Source organism: Mustela putorius, unplaced genomic scaffold, assembly GCF_011764305.1.
Source record: "Mustela putorius furo isolate JIRA1106 unplaced genomic scaffold, ASM1176430v1.1 tig00003972_pilon_pilon_pilon, whole genome shotgun sequence".
NCBI classification, from domain to species: Eukaryota; Metazoa; Chordata; class Mammalia; order Carnivora; family Mustelidae; genus Mustela; species Mustela putorius.
In genome coordinates, this window is record NW_025422115.1 from 18,187,112 (window position 1) to 18,209,877 (window position 22,766).

General features: G+C 53.2%; 1 protein-coding gene across 5 annotated transcripts in view; it reads right to left on the bottom strand.

Annotated features, from left to right (window-relative positions):
- CCDC33 (coiled-coil domain containing 33) overlaps positions 1-22,766 on the bottom strand; it is a 106,499-nt gene that overhangs the window by 33,904 nt on the left and 49,829 nt on the right. For all 5 annotated transcript variants that reach the window (XM_045070600.1, XM_013059380.2, XM_045070602.1 and 2 more), the window contains exons 10-13: positions 22,137-22,266; positions 21,385-21,518; positions 20,257-20,328; positions 8,510-8,704 (exon numbers count right to left, since the gene is read on the bottom strand). In XM_045070600.1, coding sequence (XP_044926535.1) covers positions 8,510-8,704; positions 20,257-20,328; positions 21,385-21,518; positions 22,137-22,266 — 531 coding nt within the window. The remainder of the gene's footprint in view (positions 1-8,509; positions 8,705-20,256; positions 20,329-21,384; positions 21,519-22,136; positions 22,267-22,766) is intronic.

The following is a 22,766-nucleotide window of genomic DNA, read 5'->3' on the forward strand; positions in this document are numbered from 1 at the left end:
TATGGAGGCAGACGAGGACACACACACACATACACACACACACAAGTAATCTCAACTCAACAGATTCCTCTTACAGGAACAAGTTCACTAACCTATACTTCTTTTCTACCAACAAATCCAAGATCTGTCACGGCTTTCATGGCAACAACTACTGATGGCTGAAATCTGGGGCAGGGTGGGATAGGGGTTAGGGTTAGGTATGCTCTTCCCTGTGCCCCCACAATCCCTTGAGCAGACTGCACCCCAGTTCTGGTCACCCTCCTGCACGGATCCCCGATGTGTTTTTCCTCCTGAACTGGGGCTTCCTCAGGACAGGGACTTTTGTAGGGAGTTACCTTTTTGTCACTGTCACTGAGCTTGGGGATGTGCCTCTGGAGAAGGGTCGGAGGGGGAGGCCTGGGTGAGCTATGCTGCTCCCCCCTTCCCTGCCCTTTCCCCAACTCGAGGGGTCCATGAACACCCCGACTATTAATATGTCTTCTGCAAAGGGGAGAGGCACCCTCGGCTTCCTCAGCACTGCCATCCACTCTCTTGTTAATCCTCTCCAAAGCCTCAGTATTCAGGTACAGGGACAGTATTCCCTCCACTCAGTGGTAGAGACAGGCCCAGAGAGGTGGAGTGATTTACTGGAGGTCAAACGATTCTTGAGTGGTGGAGACGGGACTCGACTCTCTATCACCTGCACAGCTGAGAGGGCTCTGCAGGGCGAGGTAACAGGGTGTGGCACATGGACCATGCGCAGTAAGCTGGCTGAGCGAATGAATCAATGAATGCCTCTGCCAGACTACAAAGTCAACATGGAAGGAGAGAGGCAGCTCGAGGTCTGTGGGGTTGGGGGGGCACTGTGCTCCGCTTCTTGGCTCCTCAAGCACTCTCCTACTTGGGGCAGCCCTGGGGCTGGTGCCCCTTTCCCACCAGTCTCCCCAGTCTCAGTCCCTTGGCCCCTGCAGACTCCTCCCCAGCTGGGCTGGGAGTCTTTCTCTTCAGATGGACATGTGCCTCCCCTTCCAGATCCGATCCCTAATATCTGTGGGGCCTGCGACAGGGGTATAAGAGAAGAGGCTCTCAGCATGTGTCACCCTCTCTCCCACCCCCTGCACCACCATCCCTCCCACCCCCTGTGCCTAGCCAGGCTTCTCCCTGAAAGTACTCCACTCTGGGGTGGCCTGCATGGTTCTCAAGAGCAGGTTCAGGACCATCTGAGCAGGGAATTCTGGGGTGTTGGAAAGTGATCTAGAATTGTGGACCGTGAGTTCCAGGGCACACTTACCCAGCCCCATGGACCCTTGTCCCATGGGGAGAAATGAGTATGGAGGAAGGCCAGGAAGGACCCTCTGAATCGTCTAAGGATGGTACCCCCCCCCATCTTGTCTAATAACCCTGTTCTATGGGCCTGGGAGCCCGCTCCTGGGGCCAAGGTCACTTGCCTCTCTGGTCAAGTTGATCAGGAAGACAAGTCCACTCCAGTGGCTTTCCAGAGCCAGTGGCTTTCCAGAGCTGGGCAGCACCAGGCTCCCTGCCTGCTCCAGACACCAGGCGGGGGCGGGGTGGTACACCCTCAAGTGTGTGAGTATGTGGAGTGGGGGAGGGCGGCTGGCCTGTGGGGGGCCTTGTTCAGCGCTCACACACACCAAGAGACAATAAATCGACAAACACTTAATCTCTCTGCAAATTGAAACGGAGCCGTAAATATCTGCTGCATCCCAGCCGCTGAGTTATGAGTCTTGTTTATTAATCTCTTTAGTCCCAGGTGATGGATGGGGGAGGAGAATGGCCCACCAGAGACTCAGAGGGCGGGGGCAAGGAGGGAGAGGAGTGGGCCAGGGGTCTGGGAACCGCCCATCGGGAGAAAGGGTCAGAGGGCCGAGGTCTGTAGGGCTCGTGCTTCCCCCCACCCCTGCTTCCCCCTCCATCTTGAAGGGCCCATGAGCTCTGTGACCAGTCCTAAGCCTCGCACACGGTGTGGACAGCCCTTAGGTTTCCAGCACAGGGCCATCTGCTCTTGTTAATCCTCCTTGTGGCCTTAGGAGGGGCACAGGGGAGAGCATTCCCTCCACTTAACAATGAGGAGACAGGCCCAGAGAGGTGGCGTGACTTTTGCAAGGTCACACAGCTCTTGAGTGGTGGAGACTGAAGTCTGCTAGGGCTTCATGAGAGAAGGGGAGGAAGGGTCGTGGGGGGTTTGGAGAACAGGGCACCTGATGAGGGTCTCCTTATTGCTTCTTTCCTACCTTTCTCCCCTCCCTCCCCTCCTCAAACACTTGTGAGCTTGCCCTCTTTCTCTCTCTCCGTATGCGTAAGAACTGGTGGAATAAGAGAAGGACAGAGTTGGGCGCTGTTGAGGGGCTCAGCTGAGTCCGGCAGCTAGCTGTGACAGGGACATACTCCAAGATCTGTGTTTAGGATTGCCCCTCCCCCTAGTGCCAGCTCCTGGGCTCAGAGCTGGGAGGCTGCAGGAGTTCAGGGGATGAGCTGGGGAGGGCTGGTGTGGGTGAGTGTGTGCTTATGTGATGAGCATATGTCCCTTCTTGGGCCTCTGGCCAGATGGAAGGACAGGGGGGCTTGCAGAGGTGATGAGACAGAAGACAGAAGGCAGACCTGGCAAACAGGAGGGCTGCGGGCGCTGGGCAGTGGAGCTGGGGACTACAGATGGTGAGGGGCTGTAGTGAGAGGAATAAGGTGACATGTTTCTGGAATGTGTCTGGTGGTTTGTATGGGAAGGCTGAGACAGGACACCGAGTCAGGTGCTTTTGGTTGGAGGCTCTTGAGGTAAGTCCCAGATGGCTATACATTCTCCCTGTCTCACTCTGATTTTCCTATTTTCTCTGCTCCTTGTGGTCCCAAGTATCAGGGCCCCCTGGTGGAGATCTCTCTCCCAAGTTGGAGTCAGTGTCCCTGTGGCTCCTGGGGGCCAACCCCAGGGTCCTGGACTTTGGGACCCCATCACCCCAGATAGCCATTCCTGCAAGTCACCGATGTGGTCATTGTCACAAGCAGGAATCCACTGGCAGGACCCGTCACCTGCCACCAGGTGGTGCCTGGGGAGCAAGGCCTGCCCGGAGCTGCTCAGCTTCCCCGGCCGTGGACCTCATCCTGGGCAGGGGCCTGAGGGCAGGACCAAGGCTCTGGTGACAACCCAGAAGCCCGTGGGACTCCAGGATATCTGCTCCAACTTCCTTGGCTGACAGAGGAGGGAACTGGGGCCCAAAAAGGGGAAGGGAGTTCAAGGTCACTACAGGGAGGTGATGAGAGCTCTGTGAGAGCAGGGGACAGTGTGGAGCAGGGTTAGGTGAGAAGAGGGTGTGTGCGAGGGTGTGTGCCGGGTGGCTGAGGGTGTGGCAACCACCAAGGGATCAGGGCTGGGGAGGGGAGGGCCCATGCCATGCAGGGAGACCCTCCTCCTGGTTCTCCTGAGTCTGTCTGGGGTTTACCACTGCAAGTCCTATGGCTCGGGGACCCCTCGGTCGTGGGCAAACAGGGGTGGCTGGGCACCCTTGGGCCACTCCAGGCAGGGAAGCATGACCATGCTCCCAGGAATCTCTGCAACACCATCCATCCCCCGTGAATTTATGAAGGCCCCTCCTCAGTTCCATCTGGCCCTACGGGGCTGTTAGAGCAGGGTAAGCAGCTCTCCTGTGTTACGTGCTCAGAACCATCCTGGGAAGGTGAAACAGACCCGCCAGTCCCTCTCCACCTGCCTGGGGGGTGAGGGTGGCGGGGGGGTCCCTGGGCTGGGAGGCCTGCCCTCTGGTGGTCCCAACTCCACCTTGCTGCTGTGCGATCTGAGAGGGATCAGTGCCTCGGGCCTTCCTTCTCTTCCTTGCCCATGAAATGCGGCCCTCTTTCTTGGGGAAACGGCGTCCGGAGAAGCTGAATTCAACCCACCACCCTTAGGAGAGGTTAAATGGGGTGGTGTGAGGGGGAGGTGGAGTTAAAGGAATGAGGATGAAGGGATCATTCTAGGGTCCGGCAGACATAAGAAAGGGAGAGAGAGGAAAGCTGTGCTGGGGGGGGGGCGGGGGGGCGGCGTGTGGGCGTGTGGGCGCAAGGAAGGGGAGAGATGGATGGGGGGAAAAAGGCTTTCAAAGAGAGAATGAAAGAAATGAGTTATTCCAGTGTGGGGAGGTTGGAAAAACTCCACTGAATCTTTAAACAACCCTTGTCAATTATTCATCTGCTGGTATGAGGGCCTCTGGTCTGCCACAAATCTCCTCTGAGCATGGGAGGGAAAAAGGGAGGGAGGGAGTCAGAGAGAGAATGAAAGCCAGAGACTCAGAAAGAAATTGAGACAACCAAAGAAAGGCAGAAGCAGGGAGAGGCAGACATGGGGGGTGGGGAGAGAGAGAGACAGAGGGGAGGGGGAGAGAGAAAGAGAGGGAGAGAGAGAGAGAGAGAGGAAAAACAAGGAGTGGTGAATGGAGGGAGGGAGCCAGAGAAAAGAGGATGAAGATCCCGTTCTAGAATTTCTGCACTACAAGCAACACGGAATGCACAAGTCTTGAACAGTACTTCTGCCTCCTCCAGGAAGCCTACCTTGCTCCTCTCTCTCTACTGACGGCTCACTAGGTGTTCCCAGCAACACAGGGTGAGCGTGACACTTAAGAAGATAAATGGTCTGGGCCATGCCCTTTTGCTATTTATCCCTTGCCAAATATTTCCTGCGTGCCGCTCTGTGTCGCTCTGTTGCTTCCTGGAGTGTGACTTGCTCCTGCCGGCTGAGAACCTCCAGGGCCCAGGGCCTTGGTCTCTTCCTCCTCCACCCTTCCCTCTGCACAGCTGGACACAGCACTGGGCACCTGGCCGGGGTGGGGTTCTGGTTTTCTGCAGGCTGGAGGAATTGCTAAGCTTGCTGGGTGCTGCCAGGGAGGAGGCGGGGTTGGGGGGTGGTGCGGAATCCTGGCCCAGGGCAGGTGGCTTATAAGTTCTCTGTGAATGGAACCAGCCCCTCATCTTCCCTACTCTTGAAGTTGCCTGGCTCAGCGTGAGGTGGGCTTGGGTAAAGGGTGGGGTCTGGGGGTGAAGGGCAACGCTTACAAGTTGTTTAATGTTCGGGAGTTACTAAGATCAAGAGGACTCTTAACGTTGCACTCTTCACACTCAAAAGCCCACGTCTTCCAAAAATGCCTTCCTGGCCTGTTCAGAAGGGAAGTGGAGGCTTCCTCCAGCCCTGCCAAGCCCTGCCAAGTCCTGCACCTGACCCCGGTGCAGCGTGGGACCCCGGTCTCAGGGAACCCACTAAAGGACAGGAGCTTTGGACAAAGTGGCATCGGAGGGGCGCCTGGGTGGCTCCGTGGGTTAAAGCCTCTGCCTTTGGCTCAGGTCATGATCCCAGAGTCCTGGGATCGAGCCCCACATCGGGCTCTCTGCTCAGCGGCGTGCCTGCTTCCTCCTCTCTCTCTGTCTGCCTCTCTGCCTGCTTGTGATCTCTGTCAAATAAATAAATAAAATCTTAAAAAAAAAAAAAGTGGCATCGGAAAGGCATGGGTTTGCTGGGTGTGAAGGTGGACCCAAGGGTACACTAGGGGAAGGGAGCCTGCTGGGGCTCGTTGGGGCTATGGGGCTGAGACTGGCAGGCCCTGGGGCAGTGGGGAGCCTTTGCGGCCTCTAGGCAGAGAGGGCACAGACCCCGCGTCTCCTCTACTCCCTTCTCCCTTCCCAAGGTGCTCCTTCCTCCAGAAATTGTTCCATTTCCTCTTAAGCCAGACTAGGCTCTGGAGGGACTCAGAAGCAAAATTGTTTCTTGGGCTCTGGGGACCATGCTCCTAGACAGACACACTCCAGGAATCCAGAGCTGCTCAGAGGCTGACAGCCTGAACACACAGGCAGAGAGAGAAGGGAGGCAGGTCATCACTGGCTCGCCACTCAACCACTGTCATGTCACCGGGGGTCCACTGCCACTTCCCTCCAGCCTCCCAGCCACCTCCAGCCATCCTCCAGCCACCACTGTGATGGTGCCTGGAGCCACTGCCACCCAGATGTGTTCCAGGGCTGCTCAAGTCTTTTCTCTTGTTCTGTGACTCTGTCTGTGGCTTGCACACTATACGTGTGCTCACGCCCATGGTCCGTGTTTGCGTGTCCTATCATCCAGTGCTGGGAGAGAGCGTGTGTGGCTGGACTCCTCTATTGTTCTGTAACTACAGTCTGCTGCTCCCTGGCAGCATTCTAGTGCTTGTCACTTTGTCTCCTGTTTGCGTGAGCTTGTCGATTGCTATGTAATTTTGTGTGGTTGCTATGGAACAGTGACCCATTGCTACACAGCTACCTGTGATTTCGCGGAGCTGCCCATTGTTGATACCCACCCACGTTCTCTTGCTTGGGACGGGGATTGCTGGCCATGTGGGTGTCTGGGTCCTGCCCCGCTCCTTGTAGGCTCTGGCAAGCGGGTAGGAGCTGGGGGCTGGGTCTCCAGGACCAAACTAGGGCACAGGATCAGAAGTGGGAAAAGCCAGATGGTAAATCTGAGCCAAGGGGCGGGGGGAGAGAGAGACACAGAGAGAGAGAGAGAGGGAGGGAGGAAGGAAGGGACAAATGATGGGTTGGAGGACTGAAGGCAGGGTTGGGAGGGAAAACGGAGTGGAACCAAGAGTCAGGCACCAGGAGGGGACAGGCTGGGTCTGACACAGGCTGTGATGGGCGAGGGAGAAGGGCAGGCCCGGTGTACTGAATACGGCACTGGCGTCTGAGGGACCCAGTGGTGTCAGGCTGGCTGAACAGTGCAGGGATGGGCATACAGTCCTCTGCAGCTGCCTATTTTCATCTGGTTATGAGCAAGGCAACATGGGACAGTGACATCAGGAGGCCTTGGGCAGAGTTACCCCACCTCAAGACCTCCTCATTGCCATCCTTCATCAAATTAAGAGATTGGACTAGACGCCCTCTAAGGTTCTTTCTGATGGCCTTGCTGTCCAGCCCCATGGCCCAGTATTTACCACCATCTTGCCAGGTGCCCAGCAAGGGGGAGGGTAGAGGGAGTGCTGGGAGATTTCCAGAAGGGCACGCTTCCCTGCACACATGTGCCCAACTCACAGCTGCCCTGATAGCCTGTGGGTATAGGGGAGTCCCAAGCTTCCTTGTACACACTCACAACCTTCCAGAATCTCGTCTTAGTGCCCTGTGGTGACTTTTTTCTTATTCTCCCCTCCGTGACTCACAATGGTTACTTGGCCTCTTTTTTTTTTTTTTTTTTTAACATTTTCTTTATTTATTTGACAGAGAGAGATCACAAGTAGGCAGAGAGGCAGGCAGACAGAGAGGAGGAAGCAGGCTCTCCACGGAGCAGAGAGCCCGATGTGGGGCTCGATCCCAGGACCCTGGGATCATGACCCGAGCCGAAGGCAGAGGCTTTAACCCACTGAGCCACCCAGGTGCCCCGTTACTTGGCCTCTTGCTCAAGAACAGTTCCTGCTCTTGGCTCCCCTGAGCAGGCCAGTGTCATCTCATATTTGAATCCTGAAGAGAAGACAGAGACTGACCGCAGGCACTATTCATGCTGCCAAAGTCTCTAAAGACAAGGTCTCCATATTTATTTTCAACCCGGTTGAGAGCCAAGCTGGCAGGTGAGCCCTGAGTGCTACTTTCCCAAGGGGCAGAGGTGAGAGAAGGGAGTGTCAGAAGGTGGCCCATGGTTGTTCTGGCTCCTGTGCCAGGGTGGGCAGGGGCAGTCCCTGTGGGAGCATCTGGGCACGCCCTGCAGAAAAGCAACCCTTCCTAATCATCAGATGGGACATGTTCCAGAAAGGTGCAGAAGTGCCAGGGGAAGATGGGGAGGCTGTCGGTGGAGAGGGGCAGGTCCTGAGAGGGGGAGTCCCAGGGCTTTCCCAGGGGACGGTGGCCTTGGCTGGGGCCTTTCCTCAGGATCTTTCTGATCAGCGTTCCCCATGGGATCCACTGCGGAGGAAGGGAGGAAGATATACATGAATCGACCCGTGGTAGCCCAAGGGAGGACTTCGACTGGACTGTCTTTTGGTGGCCTGCTCTGTACCTCTCTGCATTAAGGGACGAGGATTCAGCACTGACCCCTCATCAAAGTAAGCCACCACCTTGGCCAACTTCACCAACCCTTTCCCAGCATCTGATCAACTGCAAATTTCATGACCAGGACGCAGACCCTGTGACCAAAGATGGTGACCTCTTTTCTTTGAGCCCCAATCTCCTCTTTGAGAAGTTAGAACTAATGACTTAGAGGGGCATCCCCTTACCTGGAGGACATGCTCCTGAGAAAGTTTTGGGCTGATCCCTGCCTAAGTCAATGGACCCCTGTCTTACAAGTGTTCCAAGGGTTTCCTTGGAAGGAAATTGTGTGGGAGTTCCATTCAAAGGGTGAAGAAACTCTGTAAAATGAAGAATCCACACCTTCCACCAGGTTAGCTTGGGGGTAAGTCACATACAGAGGGTTCCTGAAGGGAGGTCTCCTTGCCACTAAAGGAGTGAACCAGGTGACAATCAAAGCCCTTCCCCTGTGACCTTTTTCGCCGCTCTGGCCCTCCTAGCCCTGGGTGGAGACACTCACCATTTCATGGGACATCTTGGGCACCTGAGGCTCTATCTCCGTTTCCTGAGAGGTAGATGGGTTGGAGTCCATACTAGAGCTCACCGTGGACTTGGACCAGGACTCACGGATGGTACCCAGCTTCTCATCTAAGATCTTGGGGTCCAGGATGGGCAGAACCTGGCTGCTATTTGGAGTCAAGAAGTCTTCCGGCTTCTGGGAAGAGAAGTGCGAAGAAATTTCTGTGTCTTTCTACCACAAATGTCCTTTCTAGATGTCCCCCCAACTCCCAAGCCTCTCCTCTTCATAGCTCAGGAGGCCCAACATGCCTGGCCCCTGTCTTCCACCTGCCCCCTTGCTCCCTGGGGCCTTACCACACTGACCTTGGCATTCCTTCTACTAACGAACCTCTCCTGCCTCAGGGCCTTTCCCTCTGCTGTGCTCTCTCCCCAGATAGACTCATGGGTCTTTCCATGGCTGACCTCTTCTCATCATTCAGATTTCTGCCCAGATATATTCTTCCCAGAGGTGCCCTGGCCTTCAGGAGAGAGGCCCACCCTCTCTAAAGTCACCTCTCCTCTAATATATGCTCTCATCACATTATCCCTTTTTACTGTTCATAGTACTTAACTCTACCAGAAAGCTAAACTTGAAAAAACTGATTTTTGCTTGTTTATTGTGTGCTTCTCTCTCATCCCCACACTAGAATGTAAGTGACGTGTCAGCAGAGACTGTTTATCCCCAGTGTCTGCCTCATTGTATGTGCTCGGTAACTATTTGTCGCAGGAATAACCCAACCGTGCCATCCAGGACTCTCACATTTGGTGCAGGAACATCATCCTTGAACATCGCCATTCTCCTCTGACACCCTTTGCTGGGAAGATTTCTTTTCCATTTCACATCTGCCCTTAGTCTCCCACCTAGCACCTACTAAACAGTCTCCTCTCTCTCTGCTCTGCTGGGCCTCCTCCCTGTCCTTCCAGGTTCTTTTTCCTCTTCCATTCTCCCCTTAGCATGACTGCAGCTCTCACCTCTGCCGATCCAGAGCTCAACCTCACTCAGATACCGGCATCTCCAGGAAATCTCCATTTCCCCCACCCACACTTGCTCAAAAGCTTTTCTGGGATCTTCCAGCCCAGCAGCTGACTCTCTCTGTTCTCACACTGTTCTCTAATCCTAAGCTCATTTGCCATTTCTTTTTTCTGCCCAAACTTTATGTTTCCTGGGCTTAGGGACATGTGTGATGCTCCCTCAGAGGAGAGATTAGTTTAAAACTCTCTTGGAAACCCATGGTTAGCCCTAACACGTGTATGTTATTCAAAGGCTGTAGGGACCTCCAGGATGACCCGCTTCTCCCCTACATCAGTTGCTGGAATTCTGTCTTGGCCACGTAGCGGATAAACATGCCACCATCTGTGCTAGAAGTAAATAGAACAATGGGCACAGTGCCAACCAGCACAGGATATGCTCGGGGTTAGAGGTGCCTGAATGTCTGACCCTGAACAAACAGAGGAAGAACACGCACGGGTGGGCCTCCCTTAAAGTGACACTCTTTCTATAAAAACCCACACATACGAACCGGATGAATCAGGATAAGGACCCTTCACTTTACCACTTGGCTCCTTCCCATAATGATTCCTTTATTCCCTTTTCATGATAAAATTTTGTCTGCAGAAGTTCCTAGGGGTAATAGGAGGCTCAGTCAGTTAAGCGTCGGACTTTTGGTTTTGGCTCAGGTCATGATCTCAGCGTTGTGAGATTGAGCCCCGCGTTGGGCTCCAGGCTAGGTAGGGAGTCTGCTTGATTCTCTCCCTTTCCCTCTTTCCCTCATCCCCCTGCTTGCTCGCTCTCTCTCTAATAAAAGAAGTAAATAAAAAAAAAATTTGGCATGCAGAAATTCATTAACATTAAGTCTTTTCAGACATGTGTCAGTAGAGTGAGTAATAGTCATGCAAGGACAGAAGAATCCAGTCCAGTCTGGGCCTCACCTCCCACCTACCCTGTCAGATGGGTGCAAGAACAGATAATTCCAAAGAGAAAGCAATATATGAAGATTTTTGGAATGAGAAGAGTGAAGCATTGGGTGATCTTGCAGCTGATCTGGGCACTTACTGTAGTTCATAACCAAAACTCCTGAGCCTGTTTTGTCCCTGGGATTTAGGCCTGGCTATCTCTCTCACCTGCCTCTCCCAGTGGCTATGGTTTAGGGAGGACGAGAGTCATTGTGAGTCTCCTCACTGAACACCCCAGCACCTGTGTATTCTGTATATTCACTGTCTGAATCAGGTGCTTTGGGGTTGTTTTGTTGTCTCTGTACTTTCAGATGTGTGGGTAGATGGATACAGGACAGAATAAGATCAGGGCAAAGATGATCTCCCCATTGACCAGCTGGCCCCTGGGACTGGGGTGAGATGCTGATTCAGGACCTGTAGTGTCATCTCTCCTCATTTCCAGGCAGAAAGCCAATCTCACTGCCCTGGATTTCATAGACTGCCATCTAATCCAGTTAGGGGAGGAAGTGGAAGTAATGAAATCAAGGGAGAGATCTCCAGAGGTGCCCCATCAGCTCTGAAAGCAGAGACACACTGCAAAAAGAGTCCCTTCCCCCATTGCCTGTCTCCCTCACATCTACCCTGTGTGGACCAAGCACCAGCTGGTAAACTCAGTGACCCAGAGCTGACATGTACTGGACCCCTGATCAGAGCTGGGCACTTATCAGCTACTTAAAATATTTTTTTTTCCCAAAAAACAGACAGACTGTCACATGTGATGCCTCATTTAGAGGTGTTTGGAGTCTTGGAAGCTTGGCTAGCCTACGTTCCTCTATGACTGAACCCTGAGAGCTTATTGGGAAGTTCTAGCTGGGCAGGGCAGCTACTATACACCCTTGCTAGAAGAACAGTCTTCCTCCATCTAGAGAGCACAGCTTTGGGAGGGATGCATGTGGAGCGGTGAGGGAGGAAGGGGACACCTGCCTAGCCAGCCAGGTCAGCTGAACCAATCCTGGTGATCACTGGGGTGACAGACATTGCAGCCAGCTCACCCTCACATCCACTCATCAGGTACTTTTATGTGGATTCTGAAATTTATTATAATTAATTTTTCATCACAAAGATAAGATTAAAATGACACTGACCCCTCAGTCCAGACCAGAGACTTCACCTTGTCAGTCTCTGGTAGGCAGGCTGTGGGGGAGGATGTTCTCTGGAGGAGGGAAGGAAAGATAGGGTGTTTGTGGATGTCAACTCTTCTGCCCCTTCTGATCCATAGGTGCTCTTCCTGCGGCTCCTGTCAGACTGAGAGGATCTACTCTGCTCTGCCCTCTCCATGGCTGGCCCGGCCTGTATTTTATCCCACAGCTGTTTCATGCTAGTAGCCTCCACCTCCCACACCCATCCTTGCAGGACTCCTGACCACGATTCTAATCTCCTGCTCTAATCAACTTTGCCAGGATCCATCTTGGTCTGGGAGCTGGGGCAAGTGAGTGGGTGACTTTTATAGAATAATCTTTAGATTCCCAAATGGTAGAAGCCCCAAAGGGAAGAACAGTGTTCGGAGGCAGTGGCTCTTGTCATATGAGGTAAGTGGCACCAGGAGGTTCCCAATACCCTACACAGTGCCTCATTTCTCCTTAACACTGCCTACTCAGACTGCTCAGCTTTAGTCTGCTCACATTGTAGGGAGGCAATTGTCCCTCTTGTCCTTGCTTCTCATGGGAAAGGAGCTTGTCTGGGGCTACAGGAAGGCGCCAGGCTGCTCAAAATGGTGGGCGGTCAGGGTGGAGGATGGCAGAGGGGGATAATGCTAAAATGAGGATGAGGAGAGGGTAGGGCCATGGGGACTAACTCCTCCCTATTTAAGCCCAGGCTTACCTAGCTCTCTTCTTCTTCCAGGTGGGGTTGGAGGCTGCTAGCCCACCCCACATGCCTAGTTGTTTGCTTTTCTATTTGGCAGGCCTCGCCCTGCTGGCTGAGGCAGCTTGGGGCTGATAAGTGGCCCCTCATTCTGGTTCCATGGCTACAGCATGTCCTGCTTTATTAAGGCTGTAATTGGAGACCTACTTTGAAAGCTCAAAGCAATGCACAGCCATGTACTGGCTCAGACTCGCTGCGCAGCCCACCACTCCTTGTGCTGCTGCAGCTGCCCCATACCACGTGAGTGTCATGGTGGAGAGAAGACTCCCCTTCCTCATGCCTCTCAGCTCTGGCTGTTGCCAGCAGAGGAGGGTCTGTTGAGACAGACCAGGCCAATAGCATCACAGGCTCGAGGCTTCTTGGGTCACCTGTTTCCTCCTCCTCCCCTAACATCTTCTGCCTCCCTTCTACCCACTCCATCCCCTAGATCCCTGATAATGCAAAATGCAACAGTTCCAGCCTGCCCTGGCAATTACGGACGAGCCAGGATGCAGCTGTTGTCCTTGGTGCTGAAAGCGCCCGCCTTCCGGCCAGCCTGCCTCTCGCCCCGCCCTGAGCCTTCTCGCTGGAGCGCACATTCTCTTAATTCAATTAGCTGGCCCTGAACCCTCCCCAGGGAACCTGAAGCGGAAACTGACAAATTCTGTTTAACAAAGACATTTGTCCCCCGCCCCGCCGGCCTTGGGCTCTGCCCGCCTGTATCCCGCTCATTAGGTATCTAACAAAGTGCGTCCCAAGAAATCTGCTTCCAATCGCTAGTAATTCAGGAGGCCTGATGCAATTTTCTCCCTGATAAGGGTGTCTCTCCCGCTGGCAAGCACCATAATGAGCCCTGTGCAGCAGCTCCCTGATCAGTTACTGCTTTGTCATTTCCTGTGGCCCCAGTTGTAGGTTCTTATCTCTTCAGCTGAAGGTGAGGCTTGGAAAACGGGACCCTCCAAGAGGGCTTGCTGCATCCCATGCATATCACAAGCCTCATTATGGCATCCTGCACGGTCTTGCAGCTGCAGTGGGGTTTGAAGCTCTGAGTCTCTGCCAGCAAAGAAGGGTCTGAGTGTTAATCCTCATTGGGGCCATAATTCATTCTCCAGAAAATGGTTTTCAGAGGGTTAATCTAAAAGCAAGTTGCAGGATCGGGGGAGGGGTGCCAGTGATAAGGATATTTAACAATTCTAGCAAGGACTTGAGTATTAAATAGAGCCCTGCCCACAGCTCCCTGGACAGTCTGTGGGCTCACTATTGTTAGTTTGGAATCTGGGCTTTCTGCATTTCATCCCTCCTATTGGGTACCCCCATTTACCTCTTAAGAAAGCTTTCCAGCATAAAGATCAGATCACATCTTACTGCTGCCCAAAGACTTTCCTTAGCTTTGAATCACTGTGAAACACCAGTAAAGTCTAAACTCTGCATCCTGGCGTACAGGCCCTCCATGGTGTAGGCTCAGTCTCCAGTCTCATTGCCCACAACAGCCTCCATATGTCCCACATGCTTCAGATACCATCATGCCTCCATGCCTTTGCACCTGTGATTCCTTCTGCTTGAATCACTCTTGCTTTGCCAATTTTTAAGCCATGCTTTGAGGCAGAGTTTAAGCTATTCTTCTCTGTGACTCTTCCCCTGACCTTTGTATGCTCAATGCACTTCAGCCAGAACTTAGCAAGATGGGTGGTAATGATCTGTCAGGGTGCTTTACTGTTTGGCACAGGTTAGGGATCCAAAGAAAGGCTAATGACTTCATGCCTGAATGACCTTGGGTGGAGCTGGGATGCATCTGGTTTGGCCAAAGAGAGGTCTAGGCTATGGTAGTGTGACTTTGAGATGGGGAAAACCCAAGAGCAGCCCCCACTCTCTGAATAATTTTGTCTAGAAGTTTTGCCCTGTTTTCTCCCGTCCTGCTTCTTCAATCCCGCAGTCATGCATTGGGCTCACAGAATAGCAGAACAGACCAGGGGTGGGCCAAGACTTCCATCTTCCTTAGCCATCTCTGTATCCTGACTCAAAACATTTCCATCTCTGGCTGGGAGTCACAGGCTCACATTCTCAAGGCAGCAGAGGCCTGCGGTGGGTGACGCATCTGGAATGAGCCTGCGGTATGGCTCTTGGTCCAGCCCTGCCCACTCATAGGGCAGGAAGCAGGTCTTCACTTCTCCTCCACAGCTCAAGGCAGGGTCCACTGGGGACACTTCAGCAAATCTGACCTCGAGAGATGATTGTCTGTCTCTTCTCCGTTTCTTCATTCCCTGAAAAATTGCTATGAGACCGAATGTGGGGCTGGTGATGTTTGTCTTCAGCTCTTGACAAGGCCTCCTGATGTCCTTATGGATGTGAGTCTGGTGGAGCAGCTGTCACGAGGGGCGGGTGCTGAGTGATGGATTAGCAAGTCTCCATTGTTCCCCTCCCCCAGGAGCCCTGTCCTCATGTCTGATGAGTTCAGCACGTTTGTCAGCAACTACACTGGGCTGGGCACTCACACAGGCTCCTTCATTCCATTTTCACTACATTCCTGGCTGGTAAAGATCACAGCTCCTTTCTGTGGATGATGAAGGGGGGACTCAGGGAGGCTAAGATCAGTGGAAGATCCAGGATTCAAGCCCAGACCTGAGGATGCACACTGTTCGTGTAGGGGCCGTGGGGTGGAAGGGAAGAAAGGCAGGGTGTTGTGAGGTTGTGGGAGGGGAAAGGGTCTTTTTCCCCTGGATCCATCATTGTCCTTGTGGTCATTCTCAGAGCTGGAGTCTTGGGGGTGGGGACAGAACCCTCCGGAGGGCAGGACCAGCCAAGGAGGCTCTGGTGCTGTCCTGAACGCTGGGCGTTCCGGGCAGCTGTGCTTGGTGAGGAAATGGACACAGGTTTGTGCTGGGGCTTCTCTGAGGACCAGCCCAGGACCTTCATATGTAGCTTTCAAAGAAATGTATAAAAATTCATCAAATCCAGCATGATTCTGCCTATTGCCTGCCTTCCCCTCCCCCCTTTGTTAAACAGCCACTTGTCCCCACTTTGGTCTGGTCTCCAGAGAGCTTTGTAACTGATTTGAATAAAACACTAGGGCAGGCCTTGGCACAGCATTGCAGACCCACCCCGCCTCTTCCTTTGAGAACAGGGAAGGGGGAGGTTCGGACAGGACTGTGGGAGCCGCCCCTTCCCTCAGTGGGTGACAGTGGGTGCCACCTCCTTCTCTCCTCAAAGGCACCCATCCTGTGCCAAAATCCAAGGAGACCCACAGGTTTCAAGTCCTGCCAGCATCACTCATGGTTGTGGGCTGAGGAGGAGGCAGCCCCCATCTCTGCCTGGTGCCCTGGTGCTCAGCCCGGGTAAGACTATGGATTCCAAATCCCAGCCTGAGAAGGCACGCTGTTGCCAAACACCCAGATGACTGCATAGACTCGTCCCACCTTGCGAGAGACACGTTTCCATGCGAGGAGGCAGGGACTGGCGCTGTGAGCACCTATCATGTGAACGAGGGGCTTCAGTCCACAAGGGTCAGCCTGGGAAACCTGCTCAGTGTGAGCCTCACTTCAAAGAGGTTGCCTGCAAGCTGGAGGGCACCCAGGATGCGGCAGGATCTTGACACCAGTTCATTAAAAGAGGCAGACTGCTTAGCCTGGAGAAGCATAGACTCCTGGGGGACCAGATCATACTCTTCAAAGAGCAGAGGCCAACATCAGAGGGAGAATGGAGGAGAGATAGGGTTATTTGTACATGTATATGTGGAGCAGCCATAGGCTTATGGATTTTTAGAGCTGAACAGACCCCCTCAAGGCCAACGCCCTCTGTGTATGCACAATAAAGGGAAGTTGGCCGCCTATGGGCAGGTGTCCATTTTTTTAGTTTTTGTGAATCCATGTGTAGTCAGTCACATGCTCACCTACACACACAGCTCTAGCTTAAAGCAGATCATTGTGAGCAGCAGGTGCTTGTCGAGAAGTCCCACCAGAGGGATAAAACTTAACCCATCACCAGCAGAACTTGCTTTAAGCACTGTATCCCAAACCAGGAGACCACTCCATCCTGCCATTCACAGAAACTGCAGGCTTTGCTGGCTAGTAGGCCTGCCAACATGTTGCATGGCTGCCACCTGCCAGTGTCCCCACAACTAGCACAGGAGGCTTGCCAGCGTCGCCCTGCAGCCCCAGATGGTGGATCCAGGAGGCTGGGGGCACAGAGACAGTGGGCTCAGGGTGAGGCGGGCACTTCTATCTGTTGTGGCCATGGAGCCACGGGACAGGGGGCATCTTGTGGTAGTGAGCTTCCTGTCAGGGCACAGCAAGTAAGACCACCTGTGGTGGATGTTGTTAAGGACAATCCTGTCCTGGGTGGGCAGTTGAGAGACACCTCTGTGGTCTCAGCCTATTTGGAAATTCCACGATGTTCTTGTTCTCAGAACTCTGGGAATGGGTGATGTGGAAGCAGAGGGTGTAGAGAGATGATGTTCACCCAAACCTCAATGAATTGGGATAATCTGTCTGTCTTGTGGAGGCTCAGGAGAAAGAGAATGTGTCCTCAGGAGGGAGGTACCCAAATAGAGCATGCGTATTTATTTCTCCTGAAGCATCATCTTTTAGTAGTACCTCGGACCACGGGCAAGGAATTGCTCTTAAGGGATTGTCAGTTACATGGATGGGGGGCCCCGAGAGACCCGTTATCCAAGCCCTCCCCACCCACCCCCCCAGCAGCCAGAGTGTCCATGGGGCTCTAAGATCCCAGGTTTCCGGCGCTGGCCCAGCAAGCTTCCAGCCGTGTTTGATTTAAAAATGGAAGAAGCGATGGCACTGGTCCCCCAGGCTGGAATGCAGACACGAAGGCCAGGTACCTTCCACCGTGAACTTGTAGATGATGTCTTAGGTGGAACCATAAGAGGAAAGGAATTCAGACCCTGCCAGGTGTTTGCTGTCACTGGGTTTTGTCAGGCCTCTTCCAGGAGCTGCTGTCTGCTAATGAACTGACTTGCTCACTGCCTGGGCCACGGTCCCTGCCCTCTAAGAACATAAGCTTTATGAGGATGTGTAAGATCCCTAAAACTGGGACAGTATCTGCTACATAGCAGGTGCCCAATGTTTGCACTGGCACAGAGGGACAGCGGCGTTGTGACAGTGAGGGTGGTGGGGAGTGCTAGAGCTGGGGACGGGCCCTCTGCACTCTGGCTGCCAGGCATTCTCCTGTTTTTCCACCCTCAACACGCTCCCACTACCCTGTAGAAAGGAGGGTGCCAAAAGGGCTCAGATGAGAGGCGGGAGCCCTGTCCAAGCCTGATGAGGGTGAATTCAAGGCAGATGGGCTCCATGCTGCTGGCCCCTCCCTCTCCTCATTGCAATCCACAAGAGTCGCCAAAATCACCCGAGTCCTCATCACATATATGTGGCATAAAAGAATGAACGAACGGCTGGGTGCCCTGGTCGCAAGAACCTATGCCGAGCCCACCCCATTACCCCCCAAACTGGAGTTCAAGATCCTGGAATCAAAGTGAGTCAGTTCTCAGCCAATTCACAAATAGTGTCACCAAGGAATGGTTTAGCCACAAAGAGCTGGAGTTTCTGTGTATGCCAGTGCAGGTGTGAAACCGTCTGTTTGCACGTGTGTGTGTGTGTGTGTGTGTGAGCATGTGTCTGTGGATTGTGTGTGTGCCCATGAAAAGGTGTGTGTGTGTGTGTGTGTGTGTGTGTGTCCGCGTGTGCTTGTCTGTGCATACGGGACCATCTGCGTGGCGGTACTCGCACGCGCTGGTGTGAGACAGCGTGCGTGCGTGGAACTGTGTGTTGAATGTTTGGCTGCAGAATCTGAATTTCCTCTAGTACTATTTTTCCTGGTACACACCCAATCTTGATCCCTTTCTTTTCCTTTCTTCTCGGAAATCCATTAACGAAAGATTTTTTTTTTTTTTTTTTACCCGCCTTCAGGGGAAGGGGGGCTGGGGGAAGGGGAAGCTAAAATCACAAGGCCCAGATCAAAACACTCAGCCGCTAAATGAATTCGGCAGCGTTTTCCCGCATGACTTGGAGGGATAATTTAGTGAGGCCCCCAGCTGGAAGGAAAGGGATTAATTCTGCACTTAGCACAGCTCCGGTGAATAATTCATCACTGAGACCTTTGTGCCTAGCCCCTGGGCAACCGGGGAAGTGTCCTGTCCACCTGCCTGTTGCCTGCTGGGTCCCCCAGTGGCCTGACCAGGGGCACTTGATGCTCCTTTCCATCCTCAGGACACATGTGTCCCCGTGAAGGGACAGGAGGCAGGGGGAAGTGAGGAAGGGCCAGGCAGTGGCCACTGACAGACTCTAGATACTGAAAAGAAGCTGTGGAGGTGTAAGATCCAGTCTGGGAAATGGGTGACTTTTTCTCCAAGGACCCTGCTTCTTTCTTGGGGCTGCTTCTGTGTCCTCGCCTCTCGGTACCTTCTTGGTCCTACACCTGGTGTGGTGGTGGTGGTGGTGGGAGTGCGGGTGGGTGTGAGGCTGTCTCTAACAAACTCTCTTTCACCAGGAATCAGAAGACAATGCAGAATATTCCACAAGCAGAAGTGCTGATGGGAGGTCCCAGGTACTCACCGGAGGCCTTATGGGGCCTCGGTCCCCTTATGGGGACACGGACACAGTTTCAAGTGGCTACGTTCCCAGATACATGCTTCTTACCCCGCACCATATAATTCTCTGTGTTCTCCATGGGTCAGGTCACAGGGCCAAGTATTACCCCAGCACTGGTGGCAATTTTTCCTGTTATGGGAAGCCGGTGGGAGAGGACTGACCCAGACGTCGAATGCCTGCCTGTAGTTCCTTCGTTCATGGTCCTGAACTGCCCACATCCCGGCTTTGTGCCTGTCTTAGCACCACAGACCAAAGAAGGGAAGAATTCCAGAAGGCACAGGCCAGGTGCACTGGAGCCAAATGACCGGGGTTCAACCGGGACTCAGAGTCCAGGGAGGGCTCGCTAGAGGAAGAGATCCCATCCGTCTGGCAGGGCTCAGAGCCAGGGGTATCTTTCCACTTGGATCAACTCAGCTGTAGGAGGCAGGAGTCCAAAAATGGGCGCCCAAGATTCCACACCCTAATCCCCAGGACCCATGCCTATGATGAGCTGTGACCCCTGTGATTATGTTACACGGCATGGCTGACCTTGAGTTGGGGACATTCTCAGAGTGGGCCTCTCCTAATCACATGAGCCCCTTTAATGCAGAGGGTTTTCTCTGGCTGCTGACAAAGGAGAAAGAGAGTTTTGAAGTGTCGGGGAGATTTGACCTGCCTGCTGGCTGAGAGATGGAGGGGGCCATTGTGAGAAAAAATGTAGGTTACCTTTAGCAGCTGAGGGGACCCTTGGCTGGCAGTCAGCAAGGAAACAAGACACCTTGGTCCCACGACTGCAGGGAACTGGATTCTGAAAACCCCCTAAATGAGCCTGGGAGCACACTCTTCCCCAAAACCTCAAGAAAGGAGCGTGACCTTGCCGGCATCTCAATTTGAGCCGTGCCATGTAAGACTGTCTACCCTCAGAAGTACAAGCCCATAAATGGGCATCATTTTAAGCTTCTAGGTTTGTAGTAGTTTGGTTCACAACAACAGAAGCTGAAATCCTAGTTCACCGTCGGAGAACCTTGATCCAAATGAGCCAGGCTTGGCTTGGGTTGGGTTAGAGGCTGACTCCCAGGTCTGGGTGGCCCTCTGCTTTCAACTCTCCTCTTCCTAATCTCAGCTCTCTGTCTCGTTTTCTGAAGCCTCAAATCACCCTCAGACATTTCTATCCAAAGCAGCAGTCCCCTCCTCCAGAAGCCCCTGGCCCCAGCCCCTGAATGACGCCAGCAATTGTGAAGGAGGGTGGAACCCACTGCAGGGCTATGGGACCTGGCACGTGACTGCCAGGCAGCCTTACCTCAGAGGAGAGCAGCTGGAAGGAGATATCCACTGTGGGGGCCTCACCATTGATGGTTTTCAGCTTGGTGTCCTGGGGAGGAGAGAGGAATAGTCAGCCTATGCTGGCCAGCACAGCTTCTGCCTCTGATCTGCCCACTATTCCAGATTCCCCAAGAAGGAGCCTGCTGGGGCCTCTGCCTGGGGATTGAGAGGGAGGCAGGAGCTGGTCCCCCGCCTCTGCTCACCCTCCCTGCCTTGAACTTCCCTCCTCAACTCCAACTGAAGACCTGACTGGCATTTCCAGACCTGCTTCCTGGAGGACTGGGGGAACTCCCATTGACTGAGGTCTATTACAACATGATGGCCAGAGATAAAGTTGGCATAGAAATAAATGATGTATTTATCATACATATATATATATATATATAATATATATAATACACACACACATATATATATATACACACATATATATAGTCTCAGTAAGATTTAATACATTATTATATATTACATATAATATATAATACATTATTATATATAATATATATTCTTTTCTAAGTATTTTACATGTACTTCCTCAAAAAAAAAAGGTCTCACATCAACCCTATGAGAAAAATTCCATTACTATGACCCCATTTATCAGACAAGGAAACTGAGGCACCAGGACTTTAATTTTCCCATGGTCATGTAATCTGGTAAGGGGTGGAACCAGCATTTGGACCCACATAGTCAGGCTAGAGAGACTGGGCTCTTGGCTCTCTTGTCACACAGACCCTATACAGGCATGTTGTTCTCATATTAAAGATGGGCACTCCAAGGTTCAGAAAGTCTAAGAAACTTGCCTAGTTGCACAGTAAGAACTAGGGCAAGTAAGGATTTAAACCCAAATCTCTCTGGTTAAAGGCCAGAGCTCTTGCCACCGTCCCAAGGGGCCTCCCTGTGTTTCTCCTCACACTGCTCAGGGCAGGAGCTGAGGGGAGCGCCTTATACCTGACTGCGGGTGGCTTCCGTGGTGGGGCCCCTGTGGGTGGGGGTGGAAGCTACTGGAGAAGCCAGTCACTGGCGTCAGAGGGGCAAGATGGAACAGGGTGGGCTGGGGCAGGAGTGGGCCACCTGGCATGGGCTCTGGTCAGGGCGGGGCACTCACGGTGATGGGAAGCTTCTCCACACGCAGCCCATTCACACCCTTCCCTGCCAGCATCTTGCGGTACAAACGGCTCTTTAGCGGCAACACGGAGACGCCCAAGGGCTTGCTGAGGGTCCATGGCTCACTGCCTTTCACTGTAGGGGTAGGACCAGCTGGGACTCCCACCAAAGCCCCCACCCGAGACCCCTAGGATCCCAGTGTCGGCGGCCCCGGCAGGCACCCCAGTCCTTCGGTACCCAACATCCAGTCATCTCATGCCCCTCTGTTCCTGCCTCCTGGCCTTGCCCTGCACAACTCTCCTTCTCTGAACATGGCTCTGTGAATTCAAGACCAACTCTCCACATATTCTGTGCTTCTGGGTGTGTATACGGATCTCCCCTGTCTCTGGCCTTGGGGGCTCTTTACTCTCTCCATGTGGAACTCAGACTCTACATAGATCAGTGGGTCTCTGAATCCGGTTTCCCCTTTATGCTGTGAGCCCTGGGGGAATCTGTCCCTCCCTCCTCACTGACAGATCCGTGGGGATGGGGTAAGGCACGGGTCTAATATGGGAATAAGACCAATGTGTGCTGGCCCGTGCCAAGGAACAAGGACAAGGAAGCCAGCCAGGAGCTCCTCCACCTGCCTGCATGCACTGGGACCGGGTCCCCTTCACCCACCCCCGCAGAGGGCAGAGGCAGGTGGTCTGAGCACCCTTGGCACATGTGTCCTGAGGCACGGCTGCCCTCGCACCGCACCCAAGGGACACTCACTGGAAGCAGAGGAGTAGTACTCCAGCACCAGGGCTGTGTCTTCCGAGAAGTTGGTGGCTCCGTCTCGGCCTTGGAAGAGGAAGGATTGGTTCCATAAAGGCAGCTCTGGGGGTCCCGCTGGCTTGGACAGCTGAAAGGAGATAGTGGAAGTAGACAGTGGGGCCATCGCTTCTCCCCAATGAAGGGATGTCAAGACATGGCCGTCTGTGTGTCTACACATGTCACAAATGTTTGTCCCAATTGTTAAAAAGCAACATGCGTGTAATAAATGAATTGTGGAAAACACAGAAAAGTAGAACGCTTAAAAAGAAAAACCTAGGGGTGCCTGGTGGCTTAGTCAGTTAAACATCTGGTTCTTGATCTCTGTCTGGGTCTTGTTCTCAGGGTCATAAGTTCAAGTCCCAAGTTGGGCTGGGTGTGGAGCCTTCTTAAAACAAAACCAAACACAAACATCCCCCAAACACACCAAATTCCTACACTAAAGACAACTATCCTAGGACAGCGTGTTTCTTTCTAGTTTTTTGCTAAGCCTACTTTGTAGATAATTGTGATCCTAACATCCTATGTTTTTCATTTACTGTGAAAACCTAAGTATATCCAGAGTCGCAAATAACGCTCGGTATCCGTGAT